Source organism: Euprymna scolopes, chromosome 39, assembly GCF_053919585.1.
Source record: "Euprymna scolopes isolate OS-2025 chromosome 39, ASM5391958v1, whole genome shotgun sequence".
Lineage (NCBI taxonomy): Eukaryota > Metazoa > Mollusca > Cephalopoda > Sepiida > Sepiolidae > Euprymna > Euprymna scolopes.
Genome location: NC_136520.1, coordinates 25,871,057 through 25,897,328, shown reverse-complemented (window position 1 = coordinate 25,897,328; position 26,272 = coordinate 25,871,057). Strand labels below are relative to the sequence as shown.

At 28.8% G+C, this 26,272-nt stretch overlaps 1 protein-coding gene across 5 annotated transcripts in view; it reads left to right on the top strand.

The window, feature by feature from the left end:
• The window catches only part of LOC145263682 (rho GTPase-activating protein 23-like), a 693,682-nt gene that overhangs the window by 465,968 nt on the left and 201,442 nt on the right, over nucleotides 1–26,272 (top strand). For all 5 annotated transcript variants that reach the window (XM_080120564.1, XM_080120565.1, XM_080120567.1 and 2 more), the window contains one exon: nucleotides 20,275–20,461. In XM_080120564.1, the coding sequence (XP_079976690.1) occupies nucleotides 20,275–20,461 (187 nt within the window). The remainder of the gene's footprint in view (nucleotides 1–20,274; nucleotides 20,462–26,272) is intronic.

Sequence of the window (26,272 nt, the reverse complement as noted above, 5' to 3'; positions counted from 1 at the left end):
TATAAAATTAATTTTATAAAATCAACAGTAGGTTCTCTACAATGCAACACAATGTATTGTGGATTAAGTCTTTGTGAGGCTTCCTTGCGTACAATGTGGTGGGTCTGTGACTAGAGCAAGCAATCAATTGATTTGATTGAAAAATGATTTCACAAATTTTGATAGCAAAAATATTGGAAGTATGAAACATTCATTGGCCCTCATTCAATCCTGAGCAAATGTTGGATTTATTTGGATCTTGGAATGTAACTATACTGTTTTATATATATATATATATATATATATATATATATATATATATATATATATATATATATATATGCCTCTCACTTATAATTGATTTAAATTTGGGATACTAGGTCAAAGGTCAAGGCTACAGAAGTCAGTGAAGTCCCACATATTATATAATCTTTATCTCGGGAAGTTTTATCAAAGGGTCGAAATTTTGATGCCATTTCTGCTTCTGATTTTTTTTTCAACTTTGATGAGTGGATTTGATAAGAGCAAGGTCCTATACAACATTTCAGCCCGATCAGATGAATAGTTTTCGAATCATCAACATTTGCATGGCATAACTTTGAGAATACAATTCATACAATATGGAGAAGAAAAATTTTGGTGGAAGTCTCATGACTTGTGTTCTTATTTTCATGAAGTTTTGATGACCAGCATGTTCTGCAACCCTCTTCATTTGAATTGCATAAAATAGTGACACTCTTCACAAATTTATATTGGCTACCAGAGATCTTGAAAGAACTGATAGAAGAATCTACAGAATCATTTGAAAAACAGAGCTTGTCTGTCTATAACAGCGATTTAAAAAAAAAAAAAAAAAAAAAAAGGATAAAAGTAGGGGGGGCAGAAAGCAGGAATGGTAAACAAGTCAAAGAACAGTGAATCCTTATTTTAAATCTCTATCTCAGTGGACCATTTTTCTTTCATCCATTTTTATTTTTTATTTATTTATTTTTTCTTCTTTCTGTAAATCATTTACTGGTGCATTCACTGCCGAATCACAAGGGATTGGTTTATTTAATGTATTCTGTCCCTTGAGATAGCAGACTGCTCCACACCAGCATCAAGGTTCTTTTGTAGAAGCCTACCCCCCCCCAACTCACATGTGAGACCCCCCCACCGCTCTCACCTCCCAGACGATCATATTGAAAATGTGTACATCCTCTTATTTGAGTATCACGAACTCTATTCTATAAATGGAATAGTATCATTTGCTTTTAGAATCTTGGGTGAATATAAAAGATGTGTACTTTTCAAAGGTATATATTTCTTATAAAATAGTCAAACTTGTTATGAATAAGCTGAATATAGATATATTATCATGTTAAGAGCATATATAGTGTAAATTTTATTCCAGTTGACACAAAAAGTCAATCCACAATTATGATTTTTTTTTTATATAGACAAATTTTTATATTTATTTTTCCATTTTACACGTGTTTCATTGTGCATATAGTCGATGTTACCATATTATAGACAGTCACACATAAGTTGATGGAATAAATATGTGTGATGTCAACATCGGCTATATGCACAATGAAACACGTGTAAGACACTTATGGAAAAGGTAAATATAAAAATTTATCTATATAAAAAAAAACTAATGATTATAGATTGACTTTTAGTGTTAACCGAAATAAAAATTTATTATTAGCCCGCCTGGTGTTGCCCGGTCATAAAATATGTATAAATATTATATTTTAATTAATGCAGAAACTTAGGCATGTGCATGTGAGTATTATGTTTTTTCTAAATAATTCACTTTATGTAATTAAAAAAAAAAAAAATACTCGAGCTGAGATTGAAACCAAAACTTAATGACATTGAGCCAAGAACAATAGCCATTACACTAGCTTGACACAATATTTACAAGTTGATCTTATTAGCATAAAAAAGTTGTCATTTTTCTCTACTTCACATGTGCAGCCGTGAAACAGTTGACAAGCAGATAAAAATCCGACGATTCCCACATATCAATTTGCTCATTTTGACTCTTAGCAGCCCTTTTGTCCAGATGGAAAATGATAAACTTTTCCACTTGTCTGAATATCTTATCTACCAAATATCAAGTCTGTGAATCAAAAATTTGTTGAGTATATAGGTTAAGAAGTGGCCTCAGGCACACATTCTCACTTATATATATATTAGAATAATACCCATCTCATAATGGGTAAAATTACCCCTTGTCTCTGAACAAAACGGTTTTTAACCAATTATTATGTTGTCTTACAAAAGTCAAGATCTAATGCTACTAAACCTTATGTGTAGAAACCATTATTTTAATTTTGATCAAAAATCAGTTACATGATTGCAAAAAATGTTTAAGATTATGAGGTTGTAAAAAGAAACTGAAATTCAGAAAATCTTGCTAAATTGGTGTCTAATGACTATGAATCGAATTTAATGCAAATCTGAAATATTTTCAGATGGGAGGTTATGATCATATCATAACTCCCCCCCCCCAAAAAAAATAAAAACTCTTTGAATATTCTAAAGAAACTGAAATTTGGAAACCCACAAAAATGTAGAAATTCACAAAAATTAGAAATATCTGAATTTTAAAGTGGGACTTCCACACACTTTCTGCCCCCTTTGCGCAAAACTTAAGCTATACGTTCACTCTTTACACAGAACAATTCCAAAATACATAATGATCGGTTAATTAGTTTAGAAATTAATCATATGCATAGAAATAGAAATATATGCACATACCTCACACACACACACACAGACACACATATATATATATATATATATATATATATATATATATATATATATATATATATGTTATCTTTCATTTTACTTCAGTTGAAATTGTCTGAAATCAAGGGAGCCTCTTTCACTTGATCTCTTGATGAAACAAATATTTAAATATTCCATTATTCTACTTTACCTCTCAAACACTGAGTTAGTAAAGAACATAATTTCCCTTTGCCCAATTAATCATTTAAATATATTATAGTATACCTTTCTTGTGGTCTCTTAGTCTTACCAGATTCCAGAACAAGAATTCATCTAGTCTGGTGGAGTATTTAAGGTAACATCACTTGGATTAGGTGCACCATTCCTTGTAAAAGCCATACCAAGGAGATTTTATTTGAGCCTCAGATACTTGTTATATTTTGTTGATTTTGAATATTTAGTCCGGATTTAATTCTAGGGAAAGTAGCATAATGCCAGGTTGTTCTGATAAACCCTCGTACAGAGACCTTAGAGACTCAAACATAGTGTTTAGTAGGCATTCAAGTTCTCTCCTATATATGTGTGTGTGGTAAGAGAGAATAGCGTTTTCAAGTCACGTGATTAATACTCCCTCTATCATAGAAAACAATTATGATGGTTTTTTTTTTAAGTTTTTTTTTTATTTTGTTTTTGCTAGGGATGGAGCATCCTACAAGATATTGGACTCTCCAATCGAGAGATTTATTTTTAGAATCATCCCTTTACTTGTAATTGTTTTTATCTCTCTTGCACTTGGTTCACTTAATATATTTTCCTGGTAGTTTTTAAAATTCTTTCTAATGAGTCCGATTGCTCCTATAATTACTGGAATGATGGACATCTTCCTAAGATTCCAATTTCTTTTCATGTCATACACATCTATAGTCCCTTCTTGCCAAACTTTCACAAAAAGCACTCGTCCCTCTACAACCACTAACAACAATTTCCCCCACTTTGTGCCTAAATATAAACACAGATTCCATGAACAAAGCTTCTTTCATAAACATGCACGCCTGTGGAACTCTGTTCTACTGGCCTGCTTTTTATCTGACTACAATATGGTCATCTTCAAGTCTAATGTAAATAAGTTCTTGTTGAGACTAATCCACTTTTGCCCTATTTATATCACTAACTATTAATATGCTGTTGTCTCAGTAACAACTGTACACTCATTAACACTTTGAGTGGCTTTTAGGCCTTGATAAGTGGTTACTCTCATGTAAAAAGAAAATAAATTCTCTATCTTTTTCCCCTCAGCTCTGTTTAAGCCAGCATTATTAGGGACACTGATTTATACTAGGGTTGCTACTTTCTTTTTCTTGTCCCATATCACTATGTCAGGTTTAATAGTATTGTTTTCTACACACGTAATTGTAGTAATGGCATCGTTATAGTGGCTGGGGCATGACTTATTTTCAACTGTTTATCTGGTTATTCGTATTATTTGGTTTCACAATGTTTCGGTTGATGTAACCTTCGACCTTCTTCAGGTGTATCTTGTCGAACTTGGGAATGTTTCTGTCCACAAGGACCCGTGGCGCAGTGGTTAGAGTACTTGGAAAAATCAATTCTAAAAAAGTGATATTCTCCTCAAGGTTGAAGTGTGGGCGACCAAAAAATACAACTGCAAATTACTTAGGACTTCTATCCAGTCATGGCTGACAGAACAAGAGCACGCTACCCTCATGAAGTAAATAAAGAGTTTCACTCGAAATTCCATCCACATTCCCAAATTCAACAGAAACATTCCCAAATTCAACAGAAACATTCCCAAATTCAACAGAAGCATTCCCAAGTTCGACAAAATACACATGAAAAAAGACGGATGTAACGACTGAAACGTGAAAATCACACTCAAGATGAGAACAGTAGTCCGACGAATCCAAATAATATAAATAACGAATCCTCATCTCAAAAATTCAAAAACGTGATGTTTTTCTGGTATATGTTTGCAGGACTTGCTGTTGCATTCATCATTCAATTTGTTGCAGTTGGTCCAGACAAAATATTTACACATGTCATTGTGTTGCAACAGAATTTTATTCAATTCAGCTGGATCACACTCCTTATTTCTGTGTGGCAGAATCTCATTGCTAAGATCACTCATCTTCTTAAAACATTGGTCATCATGACTTGACCTTGGGCAAGCATTATCATTCCCTCCTTAGTATAGTAAAATGATCCATTTTCAGTCGGTCATGCTGTTGGTTGGCACATTCTTCCAGTTTTTTGCAATGGAAATGCATTAGTGTATCCTTGATACACCCTCACTCGGTGTACGGCAATAGATAGTAAATATGTTATTTTATTCAATTTAGGTAAACACAATTACCATTAGTCACGACAATAAATCTATTGTTTCAGTCTAAAAAGATTTCATCAGGCTCTAAAAATAGCCTCTGGCCTTAATCGAGGCAAGACCTTTAATCTTGCTCTTTTTTATTGAGCACTATCAACAACCTCGTGAAATTCAACGTTTTTTACTTTTGAATATTTTTAGTCTTGAACCTATATATATATATATATATATATATATATATATATATATATATATATATATATATATATATATACACACACACAATGATATACGAAATTTCTATTTTTACTGACCTTGTTTTTGTTTTCCAAACAGTTTTTCATAGAATCCCATAATAATTCAGCTGTGACATTATAAAAATACCATCACTCGTACTAGGGTCACCTTTGCTAAGAAATAAACTTCACATGTTAGAACTGTTGAATGATAAAGGAATTAGCAAAAAAGGGGACGAGGGGGGTTGTTTATTACATTGATCAGCGTAGATGATGACCTTTACATCAGTCTTGCTAATATGAGATCCATTTAGTTTTTGTTTTGTTTATTTGTTTTTTAAAGATGGCGAAGCCACCCAGTTTTTTCAGTTTCCTTCCATTTCCACACTAAGCACGACCATAAGTTGTCTGATAGGTTTGAGCAGTAATAAAAATTTCGATTGTATAATGATAGTGGTGCTAAAAATCACAATTGTAGATGATAGAAAGTAGGAGGTAAATAACGCAGGTGATTAAGTTAAGGTTTAGTAAGAGGCACAAAAATGTAACATTCTACCATTTAAGGAAGTTGCATAGACTGAAACCATGTCTTAAGAATGCAAGTGTATATATATATATATATATATATATATATATATATATATATATATATATATATATATATATGTGTGTTTGTGTGTGGAAATATAGTTTCTTATAATATATACCAATCCTTATTCCATGTAATTACAGAGCAATTTAGCGAATGAATGAAAAAGGATTATATTCCAAAGTTCATGATGTTGACCATTTTCTAGAATCAAAATCATTTAATCAGTTTTGATCAAAAGTGGAATAAGGATTCTCGACATAAAGTTTTGCATCATTATATTTTAATCTTAATCCTTGTAAGAGTTGATAAAACTAATGCAAAACTATTCTGTTCATGAAATTAATTTTACTTGCCCTGGGATGGGTATTCTTTTAGTTACTATACATGAGTTAATCAACGTTTGTTTTCCTTTTTTATGCATATACTTAAATAACACAAAATATAATTTAGTTCTGGGATTGAGTTATATTTGAAAAAAAAAATCCCATTTTAATTCGTAAAATAAGTTATGATTTTTTTCTTAACTGAACAATTCGCCCACCTCTCCTTTAGCTATCTGTGTATTTCTCTCGACCCTTCATGCAAGTCAAGCAATCTTTGATATTTCTTAATGTTTCTGTAAACAATTAGAGAAAGGGGGACTCTCTTTTATCAGCGTCGTCATCTAATTTACATGTGTATATCTATATGCAATGCAAACACGTCTGTAAATTAAATAGCAAAATAATAAATTTATTTATTTTTACAAAGCTACTATCCGCCCATGCATAAAGTATTGTTACATCTGGGCTAGTGCAACAACAACTAAACACTAAACAACTAAACCCAAAAGAATCGCTAATAATAGCTCCCTCGCTATACACCAAGCTTCAGCCCCAGTTGCATCATTACAATGTCGCCTTTTTGTGCTTGTTTCAAAAGCACTTTAACAGAATGTGCCCCGACAAACTTGCTGTCCTAGTGTGCCCTCGTTTCGTTATTTCAAGATTTTCTCAAGATAACCGAATATATAAACACTTTTCGGTTTGCCTTATTTCATTTTCCATATATATATATATATTATATATATATATATATATATATTATATATATATATATATAAATTTAAAAAAATAAATAAATAAATAAAAAAATTAAAACATGAACCAATAGCTATTACATTATGTATGCATATTCTTAATGCCGTCGTTCAACCTTCACTTGACAAATTTTTTTTTTTTTTAATTTTCATACTATTGCACCGATTTTTCCCTGCCAAAACCCAGATATAAAGTTTTGCATGGTAAATATATTTTTCACAGTTCTTGCTAATATAGATGAGTTTCTTATTTTATGGAATTCCTGTTTGTATCTACAGTCACACTGAGATTTCATTCAAAACAGCCTCTTCCATTGATAAATATTAACAAGTAATGTTTGTTTTATATATATATATATATATATATATATATATATATATATATATATATATATATATAGTGAGGGGGGGAAAGGGTGCAAACGATTTCTTTTCTTTTTTTTTTTTGCAAGATTAATGTCGAGGGAAAAACATATAAAACAATAGTTTCATTTTTTTTATGAAAGCTTGGTCAGTTTGTCTTTACGAATTCTCTCATCACTTTTACTCTTATGAACATTCTTTTGACTTTGAGTATCTGTTCTCATACTACACTTTTATCTTTTCTGTCCTCAGTCAATAAAGGAGGGATACTCCTATAGATTGAAGCAATTTTTATTTTTATCTCAATCCAGAGTGCCCCTTTTTGAGGAGCTGGATTTAACCCACCTTAAAACCGGACCTTTCGTATAACTCTACCCTCATTGCAAAGCAACTATATAGGTACAGTCCCAAAGCAACTTCAGAAGCAGTCATGGGCTTCTTCACTTCAGAATTTAAAGCTTCTGCTGATCCTGGCCTTTGTGTTGTTAATGTCTTGTTCCACTGTGCTCCACACAAAATGGTCTAGGAGGGCTCATGTGAGCGGGGACGTCAAATTATCAGATCAAGTGTGAAGGCCTGGTTCTTCCGACTGGTATGACAGGGCACCGAGTCTTGCTGCCACACGGGCAGCATCTTTCTGTATTCATTACTTCAAAATGCAGATGTAGCCATCGTGTTGAGCTTGAAGTTCTTGGGGGGAGGGGCTTATCTCTCCTCCTCTGTTAACCCCCACTCTGCTCCCCCCCACCCTAATCCTCTTCTGCTCATTCCCTCCTCCTCTTCTGCTCATCCGTTTTCAGCTGCTATGAGATGAGGTTGTCTGAAGATATCCGCTTCCTGACTCAAAAGCGCCAAAATGTTATTGTTTTTTTATCCCCCTTTGCAAAACTCAATCATGTTTTGCAAAGTCAAAAACAATTTAAGAGTACTTTTTCAAAGAAACCAAACTAAACATCATATTTGAAGACAGAAACAACTTTAAACGTAAAAGCTTTTACTGAAATAGCTTAACCCGAAAATGATTGATATATGCCGTAAAACAAAATAACTAAACTACTCATTCCTTCCACCCTCTCATTGCTCATCTCATCATGTTTAACGTCTCTACTTATCTCCCCTTTTACTCTCTCTTATTTTAATTACATACCTATTACTTTTAGTATTTCTACCTCTTGTAGCCTTTTCCCTCTCTTTACACTCTCTCTCTCTCATTCTCTTTACTCTCTTTCTCTCTCAATCTCTTTACTCTTTCATCCTGTACACTATCTAAAAATATTCCTTGCCTCAAGCTGTTCCCTATATATATATATATAGAGAGAGAGAGAGAGAGAGAGAGACAAGTAATGTGTATGTAAACTATTTTCCCTCTTCTCTTCCATTAATGTTTCCATGTAGATAAAACTGGCCGTGTTTACACAGCAAATCTTGGATAGTGTCAACATCCTGTCTTTGAGTCTTAGAGAAACATTTGGCGCTGCCGCACATTCATCAACTCTTCAGAAAAAATAAATCTTCTTTGGCTCAGAAAGGAAAAGACATTCATTCCGCCTAAGATCTCTCGTTATGATAATCAGCGGAAAGATGCTCTGATATATTCATCAGTTTTAGGAAAATTCCATTTCGTTAACTTTGGAACTTCTTTGGCGTTGAAGTTGGATTCATTTAAACGAAGCGCTTTTTTATCCTTTTTTTTTTTATATACTCTCTCCCGATTCATATTACAAAACCAGATTCTTCAAAATTCACCAAAATCTTGGCTAGCATCGAAAGAAGGTTATATGACAAATAAACATATACTACACTGCACCCCCAAAGGAGAAGTGTCTGGAAGATTAGTCTCATGACAACAGAATATATATTATACTACTCTTCAGTAGAGGAGGTAATGCTTAGGAAGAGGGTTATCATAACAAATAAACATATAAAAACATAAGTACTGTACTACTCTCCTAAGTCGGAGATAATGCCTGGGAGTATGATATCATGACAACAAAACAGATATTACACTATCTCAAAGTTAAACTGAGCAATAGTACATTTAGTCTAAAATAATATAGTAAACTGAATTAAGCGTAAAAACATGTTGGAATTAAAAGTAATAGTTTTAAGTATTTATAATAGATGTGAGTTGATCAACGTTTGTTTCTTTAAAGTTTTTTTTTCATATAATAACACAAAATACATGCTAAAATAGGCTTTAGTTCTGGGATTAAATTATATTTGAAAACAATTTTTATTTGTTCTAATTAGCTGTATTTTATTATATTAACTGTGCAAGTGACCCATTTCTCTCTTACTTAACTATGTAGTTCTCATGTCCGCTCTCACTCTATATTGATTCAACCACTTTCTAGTATTTCTTTGTGCGCATTTAGAAAACAAGTTACTTTTCTTGTTCACTACTTTCAACTAATTTGCATACGTGTTTTTATTTGAAAAATTCGTACTTGGGGTCATCAGATTTTAATCTGTTTGTCAACTGTTTCACGAATGCACATGCATGAATCATTTACATGACAGATTACTTATGTTAAAAATAAGTAAGTTTGAAAACACTTTTTAAAGATTGTGTCAAGCTGGCCTAATGGTTATCATACTTGACTCACTTTTTTTAGGTTTTGGTTTTGATCTCAGCTCGAGTATTTTTTTTTACTTACAAGAAATGAACTGTTTAGAAAAACGTAATACCCGCATGCACATGTCTCAGTTTCTTTTCGTTTCAGAAACGTTGGCAATGCTGAGCTACGCATACTGTGAAAATTTTGTACTGTTCCACGCAATGTAAATAACTTGCCATCGTAATTGCTGAATCCATGATATTTGAGGTGTGTCAAATTATTAACGAGGCAGTTTGTTTCGTCAATAAAATGGGTTGTAAAGGTGGTTTGAGTAGTTCTTAAAAGGGTACTATTACAGAACAACTAGCAAAAGCTAAAAACTACCCTCGAAATATCGAAAATTATAGGAAGGTACGATCAAACTGTGAAGAATTTTGTCAAGGACCTTACAAAGGTATGTAAGAGAGCTGATGATGGTAAATCTAGAGTTGTTTCATGCCATTCTCTACTCCAAATTAAACGTGAAGTTGTTAAGAACCCTGAGCAGACAAGTTGAGAAGTACTCGATGTCGCCTTCTGAAAGAAGTGGCAAGGTCTGTTAAGCCTGTGACAAAAGCCCCATTAAAGCAACACCATATACAAAACCGATTAAAATAGGCAGAGGACAACATAAAAACGGATTTTTCCAAAGTTTTGTTCACGGATGAAGTGCGTGTCACTCTTGATGGCCCAGATGGCTGGAACAAGGAATGGAACCTAGATGGACGACATCGTCATTAACGTTTAAGGTACCAACGAAGTGGTGGTAGGATAATGATTTGAGCTGGGATTATCGGAGGTACTTTAGTAGGCCCATGGATAGTCACAGAAGGCATAAAAATGACGTCAAACGCTTACATAGTTTTCTGAATGGCACTTTGAACCATGGCTAGAGAAGCAAAGGTTGACGTTCAGAAGAACCATTATTTTTATACAGAATAATGCTCCCTTGCATGCAACAAACAAAAGCAAAGAGTATTTGCAACGACTGGGGTTCTTTGGGCGACGCGAGATGGAGTAGCCTGAAAATTTACCAGTTTTGAACCCAATTGAAAACCTTTGGAGTATCCTGAAGTGACACCTCTATGCAAGTGAACGCCAATTTAAGAACAAAGCTGAGCTGTGGGATGCTCTGCAAGAGGTATCGCAAGGAATAACTGTTGACGAAATCACAAATTTGACTAATTCTGTGGACCAACGTGTTTTACAAGTCATTCATAAAAAAGGATCGCATACCTCCTACTAATTATGTCAACGTAGAAATTGCTATGTAGTTATTGTGTTCTAAACATTTTCCTAGTTCATTTAATGTTTGAAAATTATTTCAATAAACAAGTTACGTGTATATTGTATTTTTTTTTTCTCAACCTCGTTAATAACTTGACACATTGAAATCAACAGATATTCCTATCTTCTGCCATAGTTTCGCGAATACTGCTTTAAATACTTTTATTTTTTTGACTGGAGTAGCTGAATAGTATTGTAAGCACTTTCTCAAAGTTTCATGAATTTTTATTCACTCGTTCCTTAAATATTAAAAAAAAATGTAAACTTGTTAATTTGATACGCAGTGTATATATGTATGTGTGTATATATATATATAATATATATATATATATATATATATATATATATATATAATGTGTGTATGTATGAAAAATAAGAATAAAGTCTAACAGATTACTTAAGAAAACAATTGACAGAATAATTGGCCACGCCCTCAGCATATTAAGTGGAGGTATATTTCAGTCATTATATGTTTAGAAATCTTGCAGGGGTAAAATAAGCTCAATAGAAGAACCTTTAAAAAACTATAGCTATTATATTATAGTTTCAAAATGGCATATTCATTTATATCCATTCCACAAATGTATCAACAACAGTTGTACGATCGTTTCTGAAACGAAAGCACTTTTATTGATACCAAGTTTCTTCATCAGCACAGTTTCTAAACACTAGAAGTTAAAAATCGAATCAAAACATCAAAATTTCAGTATTCACATAATAATTTGAGAAAAAAAGATCGAGGAGAGGTCACAGTTCATCTTTTCCTCAAATCACAACACATCTAAAAATAACACAATTGAACGCAAAAATTACAAAAATAATCAAATAGAAACGTAAAAAAAAACGAATAATAAAATTAGCAAAATAAAACTAAAATAAAAGTAAAAAATAAAATAAAAATACAAGTTAAAACTAACTATACGTAAATATCCCTCTCTCTCTCTCTCTCTCTCTCTCTCTCTCTCTCTCTATATATATATATATATATATATATATATATATGTGTGTGTATGTATGTATGCATGTGTGTGTGCATATATATATATGTATGTATATATGTGCGTGTGCATATATATATATATATATATATATATAAGTTAAAGGTATTCAAGAGGGAAAACTCATTAATTAAAACAAGGTTATTAAGAAAAAGGGCAAAATATTTTTTATTTATATAGACAAATATTACAAGTAGTGTTGCAACTTTGTAATATTTGCCTATATAAATAAAAATATTATGTATATATATATATATATATATATATATATATATATATATATATATAAGGTAAAATAAAAATGATTTCACATGAATAAGTAGTGCATTATCCACCAAATATATGCATAATATAAACTGGAAATGAAATAAAAGTTAAATATTAAGATACATTTTCAAATAAACACATACAGACGCATGTGAAAATCGGCCTACATACACGTATATAAATATAAAAATACAATTATAAAAAGAAAAAATGCAATGACAGACAAGGATACTCAAGATATAACTTGGAGAAGTCGTTTACAATCAGGATTTTGTTAAAACATATTGGACATGGCACTACAAGAAAACGTTCTAAGAATTCATAATCCTTCTTGCCCCCCCCCTCCCAAAAAAAAGGAAATCACTTAATATAGTTCTCAGACAATAGTTGATATCATCTCTACAAAACGAGGGAAAATATTGATTAGTTATTTCCGAAGTATTGACTTACGATACTGCCTTAAGTGGTTACTGATGCTGACCGGTGTAAGCAAGGGAATATATATATATATATATATATATATATATATATATATATATATATATATATACACACACACACACAACTTATATATAGTCTCTGCCCCAGCAACAACATGGCAAAAAAAAAAAAAAGTCAGACTGAAGATAAAGGTTTCCTTCGGAATATATTTATGAATTTCAATATAAATTTAAAAAAAATAAATTTCTGTTTATTTTGTAAGAAGGCGTTGTTTTGGCTTCAATATAATATAATACGTATTCATTTTATTCAAACTCAACCAGCGCTTCTAAGGAACAAAAAATCTTTACGTATATATATAAAAGTAAAATTGTCTGTGTGTACATTTCCCTACCAAACTACTCTGTCAATTTTCAGTCTACAGACTCGAGATTTGACATAAGCCGTATTAAGATTTTGGAAAATCTTTTTAATCGGTTTTTGGCCATCAAGGAGTCAAAGTTCAACGATTTAACCTTTGAAAACTCTACCAAACTCCTCTGCCAATTTTGGGTCTAAACACTTGAAATTTTAGGTGTAGGTTACTTGGACATGAGTCAAACTTTCAATTTGATTTGAGCCAAAACAATAAATGTTAAGGGGTAAATAAAAAATTGGACCTCTGCGGTCCTTACCAAATTACTCAGTCAATTTTTGGTCTAAACATTTTAAATTTTACATTCAGATATAGGGCAAGCTTTTTAATTGGTTTTTGGTCGAAAATTTGGCTGCCAAGAGGTCAACGTTCAAAAGATTTGACCTTGGCAGTCTCTAGCAAACTATCGGACAATTTTCAGTGTAAACATTTGAAATTTTACATAAAGGGTATTCAGACATGCAGCAAGCTTTTTAATCAGTTTTGGGGCGAAAATTTGGCTGCCAAAAGGTTAAAGTTGAAAGAGTTGACCTTTGCAGACTCTACCAAACTTCTCCACCAATTTTGGGTCTAAACACTTGAAATTTTAGATGTAGGTTACCTGGACATGAGTTAAACGTTTTAATATTTATATACATATGCACATAAAGTTATGAACAGTACATAGGGCCTGAGCAAAGCCGGGCTGGACTGCGAGTGTATGCATATATATATATATATATATATATATATAATGTATTATTTTTTAATGCCTACAGATACTAGTGTTTCATTAGTGCAGGGAGTCATGATTACTACCGGTCGAGACATTCGAACCTGGACAGGAAGCCATTTCTTCCTCTATTATTAGGAAGGAACAAACTGCTCGGCCAATGTGAACCGTGGCAGGAATATAGTTGAAATTAACATTTATATAAAACATAAATGTCATTCAAGAAGGTCAAGAGTGATCAAGTGATTTTAGCATCACGATTTATGCACGTGGGCTTAAGTGACCGACTTTTTTCATTTCAACATAAAATGCTCAACAATAAAAACCTAATTCTTAAAGAAAGTAGCATTTTCCACTGGCGAGTCATATCCAGTTTTTTCTGTTTTTAAATTTTTGAAACAGCTCCATGGTAAACAACTGATGATTCCCACTTTCTATTTCACAATTTTTAAGTTAGGGTTTCTTGCTTTTTTTCTTTTTTTTTTCCACTATTATATAGTTGAATTCTTTTTAGTAATTATTAATTTTCCAGCGGTAAGTCGGCTGAAACAAATGCTGAGTCTGCAATATGTTGAACTTATCCTGCATTTGTCTTATTTAATTTGACTTATTTAATTTGTCTTATTTAATTTGTCTTATTTAATTTGTCTTATTTAATTTGTCTTATTTAATTTGACTTATTTAATTTGTCTTATTTAATTTGTCTTATTTAATTTGTCTTATTTAATTTGTCTTATTTAATTTGTCTTATTTAATTTGTCTTATTTAATTTGTCTTATTTAATTTGACTTATTTAATTTGACTTATTTAATTTGACTTATTTAATTTGTCTTATTTAATTTGTCTTATTTAATTTGACTTATTTAATTTGTCTTATTTAATTTGTCTTATTTAATTTGACTTATTTAATTTGACTTATTTAATTTGACTTATTTAATTTGTCTTATTTAATTTGTCTTATTTAATTTGTCTTATTTAATTTGACTTATTTAATTTGACTTATTTAATTTGTCTTATTATTTGTCTTATTTAATTTGTCTTATTTAATTTGTCTTATTTAATTTGTCTTATTTAATTTGACTTATTTAATTTGTCTTAATTTGTCTTATTTAATTTGTCTTATTTAATTTGTCTTATTTAATTTGTCTTATTTAATTTGTCTTATTTAATTTGACTTATTTAATTTGTCTTATTTAATTTGTCTTATTTAATTTGACTTATTTAATTTGACTTATTTAATTTGTCTTATTTAATTTGTCTTATTTAATTTGTCTTATTTAATTTGACTTATTTAATTTGACTTATTTAATTTGACTTATTTAATTTGTCTTATTTAATTTGTCTTATTTAATTTGACTTATTTAATTTGACTTATTTAATTTGTCTTATTTAATTTGTCTTATTTAATTTGTCTTATTTAATTTGTCTTATTTAATTTGTCTTATTTAATTTGTCTTATTTAATTTGACTTATTTAATTTGACTTATTTAATTTGACTTATTTAATTTGTCTTATTTAATTTGACTTATTTAATTTGTCTTATTTAATTTGACTTATTTAATTTGTCTTATTTAATTTGTCTTAATTTGTCTTATTTAATTTGACTTATTTAATTTGACTTATTTAATTTGTCTTATTTAATTTGTCTTATTTAATTTGACTTATTTAATTTGACTTATTTAATTTGACTTATTTAATTTGTCTTATTTAATTTGTCTTATTTAATTTGTCTTATTTAATTTGTCTTATTTAATTTGTCTTATTTAATTTGTCTTATTTAATTTGTCTTATTTAATTTGACTTATTTAATTTGACTTATTTAATTTGTCTTATTTAATTTGTCTTATTTAATTTGACTTATTTAATTTGTCTTATTTAATTTGTCTTAATTTGTCTTATTTAATTTGACTTATTTAATTTGACTTATTTAATTTGTCTTATTTAATTTGTCTTATTTAATTTGACTTATTTAATTTGTCTTATTTAATTTGACTTATTTAATTTGACTTATTTAATTTGTCTTATTTAATTTGACTTATTTAATTTGTCTTATTTAATTTGTCTTATTTAATTTGACTTATTTAATTTGTCTTATTTAATTTGACTTATTTAATTTTACTTATTTAATTTGTCTTATTTAATTTGTCTTATTTAATTTGTCTTATTTAATTTGTCTTATTTAATTTGTCTTATTTAATTTGTCTTATTTAATTTGTCTTATTTAATTTGACTTATTTAATTTGACTTATTTAATTTGACTTATTTAATTTGACTTATTTAATTTGTCTTATTTAATTTGTCTTATTTAATTTGTCTTATTTAATTTGACTTATTTAATTTGTCTTATTTAATTTGTCTTATTTGATTTGTCTTATTTAATTTGTCTTATTTGATTTGTCTTATTTAATTTGTCTTAATTTGTCTTATTTAATTTGTCTTATTTAATTTGTCTTATTTAATTTGTCTTATTTAATTTGTCTTATTTAATTTGTCTTATTTAATTTGACTTATTTAATTTGTCTTAATTTGTCTTATTTAATTTGTCTTATTTAATTTGTCTTATTTAATTTGTCTTATTTAATTTGTCTTATTTAATTTGTCTTATTTAATTTGACTTATTTAATTTGTCTTATTTAATTTGTCTTATTTAATTTGACTTATTTAATTTGACTTATTTAATTTGTCTTATTTAATTTGTCTTATTTAATTTGTCTTATTTAATTTGACTTATTTAATTTGACTTATTTAATTTGACTTATTTAATTTGTCTTATTTAATTTGTCTTATTTAATTTGACTTATTTAATTTGACTTATTTAATTTGTCTTATTTAATTTGTCTTATTTAATTTGTCTTATTTAATTTGTCTTATTTAATTTGTCTTATTTAATTTGTCTTATTTAATTTGACTTATTTAATTTGACTTATTTAATTTGACTTATTTAATTTGACTTATTTAATTTGACTTATTTAATTTGTCTTATTTAATTTGACTTATTTAATTTGTCTTATTTAATTTGACTTATTTAATTTGTCTTATTTAATTTGTTTTAATTTGTCTTATTTAATTTGACTTATTTAATTTGACTTATTTAATTTGACTTATTTAATTTGTCTTATTTAATTTGACTTATTTAATTTGACTTATTTAATTTGACTTATTTAATTTGTCTTATTTAATTTGTCTTATTTAATTTGTCTTATTTAATTTGTCTTATTTAATTTGTCTTATTTAATTTGTCTTATTTAATTTGTCTTATTTAATTTGTCTTATTTAATTTGACTTATTTAATTTGACTTATTTAATTTGTCTTATTTAATTTGTCTTATTTAATTTGACTTATTTAATTTGTCTTATTTAATTTGTCTTATTTAATTTGACTTATTTAATTTGACTTATTTAATTTGTCTTATTTAATTTGTCTTATTTAATTTGTCTTATTTAATTTGACTTATTTAATTTGTCTTATTTAATTTGACTTATTTAATTTGTCTTATTTAATTTGACTTATTTAATTTGTCTTATTTAATTTGTCTTATTTAATTTGACTTATTTAATTTGTCTTATTTAATTTGACTTATTTAATTTGTCTTATTTAATTTGTCTTATTTAATTTGTCTTATTTAATTTGTCTTATTTAATTTGTCTTATTTAATTTGTCTTATTTAATTTGTCTTATTTAATTTGTCTTATTTAATTTGTCTTATTTAATTTGTCTTATTTAATTTGACTTATTTAATTTGACTTATTTAATTTGACTTATTTAATTTGACTTATTTAATTTGTCTTATTTAATTTGTCTTATTTAATTTGTCTTATTTAATTTGACTTATTTAATTTGTCTTATTTAATTTGTCTTATTTGATTTGTCTTATTTAATTTGTCTTATTTGATTTGTCTTATTTAATTTGTCTTAATTTGTCTTATTTAATTTGTCTTATTTAATTTGTCTTATTTAATTTGTCTTATTTAATTTGTCTTATTTAATTTGTCTTATTTAATTTGTCTTATTTAATTTGACTTATTTAATTTGTCTTATTTAATTTGACTTATTTAATTTGTCTTATTTAATTTGTCTTAATTTGTCTTATTTAATTTGACTTATTTAATTTGACTTATTTAATTTGTCTTATTTAATTTGTCTTATTTAATTTGACTTATTTAATTTGACTTATTTAATTTGACTTATTTAATTTGTCTTATTTAATTTGTCTTATTTAATTTGTCTTATTTAATTTGTCTTATTTAATTTGTCTTATTTAATTTGTCTTATTTAATTTGTCTTATTTAATTTGTCTTATTTAATTTGACTTATTTAATTTGACTTATTTAATTTGTCTTATTTAATTTGTCTTATTTAATTTGACTTATTTAATTTGTCTTATTTAATTTGTCTTATTTAATTTGACTTATTTAATTTGACTTATTTAATTTGTCTTATTTAATTTGTCTTATTTAATTTGTCTTATTTAATTTGACTTATTTAATTTGTCTTATTTAATTTGACTTATTTAATTTGTCTTATTTAATTTGACTTATTTAATTTGTCTTATTTAATTTGTCTTATTTAATTTGACTTATTTAATTTGTCTTATTTAATTTGACTTATTTAATTTGTCTTATTTAATTTGTCTTATTTAATTTGTCTTATTTAATTTGTCTTATTTAATTTGTCTTATTTAATTTGTCTTATTTAATTTGTCTTATTTAATTTGTCTTATTTAATTTGTCTTATTTAATTTGTCTTATTTAATTTGACTTATTTAATTTGACTTATTTAATTTGACTTATTTAATTTGACTTGTTTAATTTGTCTTATTTAATTTGTCTTATTTAATTTGTCTTATTTAATTTGACTTATTTAATTTGTCTTATTTAATTTGTCTTATTTGATTTGTCTTATTTAATTTGTCTTATTTGATTTGTCTTATTTAATTTGTCTTAATTTGTCTTATTTAATTTGTCTTATTTAATTTGTCTTATTTAATTTGTCTTATTTAATTTGTCTTATTTAATTTGTCTTATTTAATTTGACTTATATAATTTGTCTTATTTAATTTGTCTTATTTAATTTGTCTTATTTAATTTGTCTTATTTAATTTGACTTATTTAATTTGACTTATTTAATTTGACTTATTTAATTTGACTTATTTAATTTGACTTATTTAATTTGTCTTATTTAATTTGTCTTATTTAATTTGACTTATTTAATTTGTCTTATTTAATTTGACTTATTTAATTTGTCTTATTTAATTTGTCTTATTTAATTTGACTTATTTAATTTGTCTTATTTAATTTGACTTATTTAATTTGTCTTATTTAATTTGTCTTATTTAATTTGTCTTATTTAATTTGTCTTATTTAATTTGACTTATTTAATATGTCTTATTTAATGTCTTATTTAATATGTCTTATTTAATTTGACTTATTTAATGTCTTATTTAATTTGACCAAAATTCATAATGATTCGGTTAATTAGTTTCAGAGTGTATCCTGTACATACCAATACAGATATATACACATACCTAACTTTATATAAACGTAGGTAATGTATTGAATGTTGCTAATCTTAACACTTTGCTGCACTTTCATGGTATATCCAATCTTAAAAAGTTTTTTAATGAAACACTTAAATACAAATTAAAACTCTGTTGCATTCAATGATTTTAGAAAAAAAAAAAAGCAAAGAACCATAAAAATACCATAAAAACATTTTTTAACGAATAAAATTATTGGATTTAATGTATCATCATATTATCTTTTAATGGGTATGGCTAGTGTAGCATTATTTCTGCTGTCATAAGGTTGTCCTCCCAGAAATTACCTCCTCTTTTTTAAGGGAGTGGGTTTAATCCTCTTGGGTATTGCATCCTCCTTTGAGGGTGAGAATAACATATGTTTTGTTGTCATGAAACTATTTTTCCACGGACTACCTTCTCCTTTTTTCTTGGGGAGGTTATAGTGTACTATCTATTATTATATCATCCTCCCAGGTGTTAACTCCTCCTTTTTTGGGAGTAGGAGTTGTGTTTGTTTGTCATGATATAATCCTCTTAGTCGTTACCTCCTCATTTGGCGGGTCAGTAGTGATACATGTCTAGTCATCATGTTATCTTCCCAGCCAAGCAAAAATGCACAAAAACAGAGACGGCATTGGTAAAGTCCGGCACTTGTATAAATTTATATATGAATTATTGTATTTTTATTCTTTGTTGTTGTTTGTATCTTGTGTTTGTATCTTTTGTTTCAGTGCGTCGGCACAAGCGCACCAAACTGAGTGACTTGGAACCAATGGACACAATCTTTGTCAAACATGTGAAAGATGAAAGTCCTGCAGACAAAGCCGGCCTAAATCCAGGTGACAGAATTGTATCTGTCAACGGAGAGCCAGTAAATAGCAAAACCTATTCTCAAGTTATTGGACTCATCCAGTCCAGGTAAGTCAATCCAAGAAACATAAAACTAAACAATTCCTATATTAAATTTTGAGTATTTTTCTTTGGTTTATATATATATATATATATATATATATATATATATATTTATATAATATAAAGCTGTGTGTGTGTGTCTGGTCACGAATACACTGCTATATGGTTGACTATTTTAAAAAACTGATTACATATAATGATAGAAGATGTATCGAGATACAGGAATGGGTATGTTTGATCTGGCAAAACGGTGGTTCATTAAAATTGTGGGGTCTGTGTTCGCGCCTGGTCCACAAAGTATGGAAATAAAAAATTTAAAAATTTAAAAAAAACGTTTACAAGTGTTTTTGATATAGATGTACATAAGAATACTTTGATAAGTATGTTTTAACTTAAATAGGGATGGTATAATAAAATTGTGGGGTCTGCGTTCGCGCCTGGCCTTCATAGAATGGAAATAGGCACAAACTTTAATAAACACTTTTCATATCTATCTGCGTAAGTATACTTTGATAATTATGTTTCAGTTTGAAGAAATATGGTATAATAAAATTATGGGGTGTTCGTTCGCATCTGACCTCCATAGAATGGAAATATGTCACAAAGTTTAACAAGGTTTTTTTTAATATAGATCCACAGAATATTGTGATAAGTGTTTCAGTGTGAACAGGTATGGTATAATAAATTATGGGTTTTATCTATTTTATTTTTACTTTCATCATATTTTGCTTTGGTTTTGATACCCCCAAATTCGAAGCTATCTCATTACAACCCTTCCTTTTCATAACCTATCATACTTTCATAAATCAGAGTCCATTTTCTGTGGGCTGTTTTTGAACCCAGTCAACGACGGGTACTTTTACTACTAGTATATATATATATATATATATATATATATATATATATATATATATATATATAGGTACAAGATAAATGAATTTAATAAATAATTTGTGTACAATCGTTTCTGAGACAATATAGTTTTTGAGATCAGGTGTTATCATCAACACAGGAAGTTGACACCAAGTTTGAAGTTAAAACATAGCATCATCATTATGAAAGCATTAAACAATTATACAGTCGAAAGATAGAGAAAGGTTTACAATCAGGTAATTACAACTCTATTAGAACAAATGTTACAAAGCACATAAAGAAAGTAAGAGATTTAATCTCTAACCCTAAAAAATCTAGCATCACGCAAATTGTTTTTTACTTAAAAAATAATGTCCGTTTCTTCATCAGCATTAAACAATGAAAACATTGAAATTGCAAGGTTAGAATTTCAAAGATATAACAAATCTTCGGAAATGCATAAACTTAACGTTTTTACAGAAACAATTGTATTCGCAATGCACATGGTAAGGAAACTCTCTAGCATTGATCTTAGAGAGTTAGCTTTATTCGTAAGAGAAATATTAAACATAGTTATCTTTCCCTTAAAAAAAAAATGTATAAATTATTTCACTTTATGCTCTGGAATTACATATTAGAACCAAAGGATTGTTTAATATTTATGAGCCTAAAATACATAAGTTTGACGACACAGCCAATATAATATGTATACACAACCAATATAATATGTATACACAACCAATATAATATGTATACACAACCAAAATGATATGTATACACAGTCAATATAATGTATACACAGCCAATATAATATGTATACACAGCCAATATAATATGTATACACAACCAATATAATATGTATACACAACCAATATAATATGTATACACAACCAATATAATATGTATACACAACCAATATAATATGTATACACAACCAATATAATATGTATACACAACCAATATAATATGTATACACAACCAAAATGATATGTATACACAATCAATATAATGTATACACAGCCAATATAATATGTATACACAGCCAATATAATATGTATACACAACCAATATAATATGTATACACAACCAATATAATATGTATACACAACCAATATAATATGTATACACAACCAATATAATATGTATACACAACCAATATAATATGTATACACAACCAATATAATATGTATACACAACCAATATAATATGTATACACAGTCAATATAATATGTATACACAGCCAATATAATATGTATACACAACCAATATAATATGTATACACAGTCAATATAATATGTATACACAGCCAATATAATATGTATACACAACCAATATAATATGTATACACAACCAATATAATATGTATACACAACCAATATAATATGTATACACAACCAATATAATATGTATACACAGTCAATATAATGTATACACAACCAATATAATATGTATACACAACCAAAATAATATGTATACACAACCAAAATAATATGTATACACAGTCAATATAATATGTATACACAACCAATATAATATGTATACACAACCAATATAATATGTATACACAACTAATATAATATGTATACGCAAATCCAATGTAGCTGATCAGCGGCTTGGTTCCGACCAGTTTTGGCAAATAACAAATAGGATCCTGAACAGAAGTGTGCGTTCTATCCCAACCATTGTCAATGGACCAGAGGTCATCTCGTCAGCGTCAGACAAGGCCAAACTATTTGCAAAGAACTTTGCAGCTAATTCTACCCTATGCGACGAAGGCCATCAACTCCCCATATTTCCTCCTATAACACAGAACAAGCTAGGTAACATACAAATATCCATGCATGAGGTCGCCAAGCTAATCAAGAACCTAGATTCCAGAAAAGCAACTAGCCCTGATGGCATTCCAATTATAGTGTTAAAAAAGCTTCAACCAGAACTTGCTCCCATACTTACGAAACTATTTAAGGGCTGCCTTAAGGAGAAGTGCTTTCCGACTCCCTGGAAGACCTCATCAGTTTGCCCTGTATTTAAGAATTCAGATGATAAGTCATCTCCCTCTCAGTACAGACCAATAAGTCTCCTGTGTGTTATGAGTAAGTTGCTGGAATCCATATTAAATAGAGAAATAGTCAACCACCTCAGCAGGAATAACCTTCTTAGTGACACACAATATGGTTTCTGCTCTGCAAGATCTACCGCAGATGTGCTGATGGTTATATCCCACAGGATTAGTGAATCTCTTGACAAAGGCTTCCTTTCTAGGGTAATTGCTCTTGACATATCAAAGGCCTTCGACAAGGTATGGCATAAGGGTCTACTTCACAAGATTTTCATCTACGGTATAACTGGAAATGTTTTCTCAATCATTAAATCATTTCTCTCCGATAGGCTGATAAGAGTAGTGGTAGATGGACAAAAATCGGAGGCCTGCAATATAAATGCTAGAGTCCCTCAGGGGTCAATCCTGGGCCCAACTCTCTTCCTGATCTACATCAATGACCTCCCTAAACACATACTTAAATCATTCGTTGCTGATGACATGACCATTTACAGCAACACATCAAAGGCTGTAAATGACAAAGTTCTCTCTGATTCTCTCTCCTCTGATCTCGAGCGCATGGTTTAGTGGGGGAAGATGTGGCTGGTTACCTTTAATTCATCCAAAACCAAACTCCTATCCTTACATCATCAACGCTCTGATCCCCATCTGGCATCATTTGTGATGGATGGCTCTCGTCTGGGTGAGACCCCGTGTTTTGAGAAGCTTCTGGGTTTGACCTTTACTCCTGATCTGAAATGGAACACGTACATCAAGTCTGTTGCCAAGGTCGCTGGAAAGATGGTGGGATCCTTCTACCGCTCGAGAAGATATCTCACTACTGATGCAATTCTCTATCTATATAAAAGCCAAGTACGTCCAAGGATGGAATACTGTTGCAATATCTGGGCAGCAGCTGCTAAAAACAGCCTATCCTGCCTTGACGGAGTACAAAATAGACTTCGTGGCTTAGTGGGGGATGCCCTTTTTTCTACCCTGCAACCTCTCTCCCACAAAAGAGACGTTGCGAGCTTATCCTTGTTTCATCGTTATTTCCATGGCAGGTGCTCGTCTGAACTCCAATCTCTGGTCCCCCCTCGCCAATCTTTCACGAAAAACACCCGTCTAGCTGAATCCACTGTGAAAAATTTCCCCCACTCTATATCTGTGCCTAAATCAAAATGCGGATTCCATGAACAAAATTTCTTTCTTAGAACTGCACGCCTGTGGAACTCTGTTCCGTCTGCCTGCTTCCCACCGGACTACAACTTGGATGTCTTCAAGTCCAACGTTAACAAAATTCCTAATGAACCGCCCCCTTAAGTAAACACTTCATCAAATCTCCACACTAACGTAATGTACTTGCAATAACCCTTATCCCTGAGTGGCTTCCGGGCCTTGATAAGTGGTGATCACTGTGTAAAAAAAAAAAAAAAAATATGTATACACAGCCAATATAATATGTATACACAACCAATATAATATGTATACACAACCAATATAAAATGTATACACAACCAATATAATATATAAACACAACCAATATAATATATATACACAACCAATATATGTATACACAACCAATATAATATGTATACACAACCAATATAATATGTATACACAACCAATATAATATGTATACACAACCAATATATGTATACACAACCAATATAATATGCATACACAACCAATATAATATACATACACAACCAATATAATATACATACACAACCAATATAATATGTATGCACAACCAATATAATATGTATGCACAACCAATATAATATGTATGCACAACCAATATAATATGTATGCACAACCAATATAATATGTATACACAACCAATATAATATGTATACACAACCAATATAATATGTATACACAACCAATATAATATGTATACACAGCCAATATAATATATATACATAACCAATATAATATATATACATAACCAATATAATATGTATACACAACCAATATAATATATATATACACAACCAATATAATATGTATACACAACCAATATAATATATATACACAACTAATATAATATGTATACACAACCAATATAATATGTATACACAACCAATATAATATGTATGCACAACCAATATATGTATGCACAACCAATATAATATACATACACAGCCAATATAATATGTATACACAGCCAATATAATATGCATACACAACCAATATAATATGCATACACAACCAATATAATATGCATACACAACCAATATAATATGTATACACAACCAATATAATATATATACACAACCAATATAATATATATACACAACCAATATAATATATATACACAACCAATATAATATGTATACACAACCAATATGTATACACAGCCAATATAATATATATACACAACCAATATAATATGTATACACAACCAATATAATATGTATACACAACCAATATAATATGTATACACAGCCAATATAATATGTATACACAACCAATATAATATGTATACACAACCAAATTTATATATATCCACAATCAATATAATATGTATACACAACCAATATAATATGTATACACAACCAATATAATATGTATACAGAACCAATATGTATACAGAACCAATATAATATGTATACACAGCCAATATAATATGCATACACAACCAATATAATATCTATACACAACCAATATAATATGTATACACAACCAATATAATATGTATACACAACCAATATAATATGTATACACAACCAATATAATATGTATGCACAGCCAATATAATATGCATACACAACCAATATAATATGTATACACAACCAATATAATATATATACACAACCAATATAATATATATACACAACCAATATAATATATATACACAACCAATATAATATGTATACACAACCAATATAATATGTATACACAACCAATATAATATGTATACA